This window comes from Nicotiana sylvestris, chromosome 3 (genome assembly GCF_000393655.2).
Source record: "Nicotiana sylvestris chromosome 3, ASM39365v2, whole genome shotgun sequence".
In the NCBI taxonomy this organism is placed as follows: Eukaryota; Viridiplantae; Streptophyta; class Magnoliopsida; order Solanales; family Solanaceae; genus Nicotiana; species Nicotiana sylvestris.
This window is the reverse complement of record NC_091059.1, coordinates 217,376,006-217,378,654: the sequence shown is the minus strand read 5'-3', so window position 1 is coordinate 217,378,654 and position 2,649 is coordinate 217,376,006. Positions and strand designations below refer to the sequence as shown.

The following is a 2,649-nucleotide window of genomic DNA, read 5'->3' as shown; positions in this document are numbered from 1 at the left end:
TTCACTTTTGTCTTGAGCCAGAGGTCTATCGAAAACAATTTCTCTAATTTAATAAGGTAAGGGTAAGGTTTGCGTACACTCTATCTTTTTAGATCCCGCTTTATAGGATTACACTGGGTTTGTTGTTGTTGCTGAATAAGTGATTTATATTAACTACTTCTACTATAAAATGTGAGAGTATGAGAGAATAAGTTAAAGGATTGATCTTCACACGTGTCCAACCAAATACTAATTCGGATTAATTAAATAAATTAAGTGAGAAAGACTGATTAAATTAATCATATGAAAAGTCCAACCAGAACAGGCATTTTTATAGCATCACCTCCCTTAGATATCAACCAAATCATCATATTATTCTTTTTTTTTTTTTTTTGTCATGAGGCTTCTCCATAAGAACTGCAATAAATTTTTATGCTCCATAGAAGACAGATAATAATTAGATCAAGAAACCTTGGTAAAAAGATGGAAAACTCTCTCGCCACAAGGTCTCGCAATAAATTTTGGTTTGTTTTCTTTGTTTTGTTTGTTTCTTGGTACTTGTTGCTTTATGGTGTTGATTGGTCTTCTCTACCTGGAATTGTAACAACAACGTCACGATACGAAGCGAGTTCAATTGAATCCATTCGTCTAGCTTCTATTCCTCCTCCAACTCGCCTTGTTGAAAATAACGTTAGCTCAAATTTCAATTCTTCAAGTATTAATAATGCCACCACTGATGCTACAAAGAAGGAGACGCGATCCGAGGAGGAATCAATTAATGAAAATGACAATGTGGTACATGATTTGGAGGCGCTTGAGAAAGAATTGGAACCTTTGTTAAGAAAAAATGAACGGAAAGATGAAAAGTTTGAGAAAAATGCAACTCAAGAAGATAAAAAGGGAGGAAAATCGTGTGAAGGACGATATATATATGTTGCAGAAATACCAAGTAGGTTTAATGAAGACATGCTGAAACACTGTAATTTGTTAAATAAATGGGAAGATATGTGTCAATATTTGGTAAACATGGGACTTGGTCCTGATCTTGGTAACCCTCAGAGAGTTTTCTCAAACAAAGGTTGGTTTACGACGAATCAATTCTCGTTAGAAGTTCTGTTTCATAACAGAATGAAGCAATATGATTGTTTAACGAATGATTCTTCGAAAGCTGCAGCAGTTTTTGTGCCATATTATGCAGGTTTTGATGTGTCAAGGTATTTATGGGATGATTTCAATACATCAATGAGGGATTCAGGTGCAACTGAGGTTGCAAAAATTCTTAAGGAAAAACCTGAATGGGAAACTATGTGGGGTAGAGATCATTTCATGATTGCAGGTAGAATTACTTGGGATTTTAGGAGAGGTATTGAGGAGGATTCTGCTTGGGGTAACAAGTTAATGTTGTTGCCTGAGGCACAAAACATGACAATCTTGACAATCGAATCGAGTCCTTGGAACAGGAATGATTTCGCGATCCCATACCCGACATACTTTCATCCTTCAAGTGACAATGATGTGTTGCAATGGCAAAACAGAATGAGGAGGCTGAGGAGGAGGGTGTTGTTCTCGTTCGCGGGGGCACCACGACCAAATTTGGAGGAATCAATCAGAAGTGAGATAATGGAACAGTGTTTAGCAACGAGGCGAAAATGCAGACTCTTGGAATGCAAAGACTTGCACAACAAATGCAATAAACCAGTTCATGTTATGAAACTGTTTCAAAGTTCTCATTTTTGTTTACAACCCTCTGGTGATTCATTTACTAGAAGGTCTACTTTCGACTCCATTTTAGCTGGTTGTATACCGGTGTTTTTCACTCCAGGTTCTGCTTATATTCAATATATATGGCATTTACCTAAGGATTACACAAAATACTCAGTACTTATTCCAGAAGATGATGTGAGGAAAAAGAAAGTAAGCATTGAAAATGTACTATCTAAAATACCAAGATCACAAGTTGCAGCAATGAGAGAGGAAGTAATAAAGCTAATACCAAATGTGGTATATGCAGATCCAAGATCAAGATTGGAGAGTGTTGAAGATGCATTTGATTTAGCCGTCAAAGGGGTTCTTGAAAGGGTGGATGTAATGAGAAAAGAAATGAGACAAGGCAAGAACTATAGTATGGTATTTGATGAAGAATATAGTTGGAAGTATTATACTTTTGGAACTATAGAAAAGCATGAGTGGGATCATTACTTTTTGAGAACAAGTAAAGAGAAGTACTAAATCATTTGTCAAAAGTCTTGCCCCATTACTACGTTAGTTGTAGTCTCTAGGTAGCTAGTTTTATGTAAAGCATGTATTTTATGATCTCATTTCTGTTGTAAACTCTATAGAGTATTTTTGCTTTCTCCTCATTTCTTTTTGTTTAACCCTCTTCCCCTTTGTTTGGAAAGGTTTCCAATTTTATTTTTACAGAATACTTTCTCAAAATTGAGTTCTCAATGAATGGAATTTTCATACTTTAAATATAGCTGAAGATGTCTTCAGCAACCCAACCTGACGGTAAGCAACTTCCACTTCCAACCAAGAGGTTGTGAGTTTGAGTCTCCCCAAGAGCAAGGTGGGAAGTTCTTGGAGGGAAGGATGTCGGGGGTCTATTTGGAAACAACCTCTCTACCTCAGGGTAGGGGTAAGGTTTGCGTACACATTACCCTTCCCAGACCC

At 36.7% G+C, this 2,649-nt stretch overlaps 1 protein-coding gene across 1 annotated transcript; it reads left to right on the top strand.

The window, feature by feature from the left end:
* The first annotated feature begins 402 nt into the window (after positions 1-402).
* LOC104238758 (probable xyloglucan galactosyltransferase GT11) lies at positions 403-2,340 on the top strand. Its single transcript, XM_009793221.2, has one exon. It carries the CDS (start codon positions 412-414, stop codon positions 2,206-2,208), a length of 1,797 nt encoding a protein of 598 aa, XP_009791523.1. The 5' UTR covers positions 403-411; the 3' UTR covers positions 2,209-2,340.
* The last annotated feature ends 309 nt before the right edge of the window (positions 2,341-2,649 follow it).

Coding starts and splice junctions, on each gene's coding strand:
- LOC104238758 (XM_009793221.2), top strand. CDS start 412: ATGCTCCATAGAAGACAGATAATAATTAGATCAAGAAACCTTGGTAAA.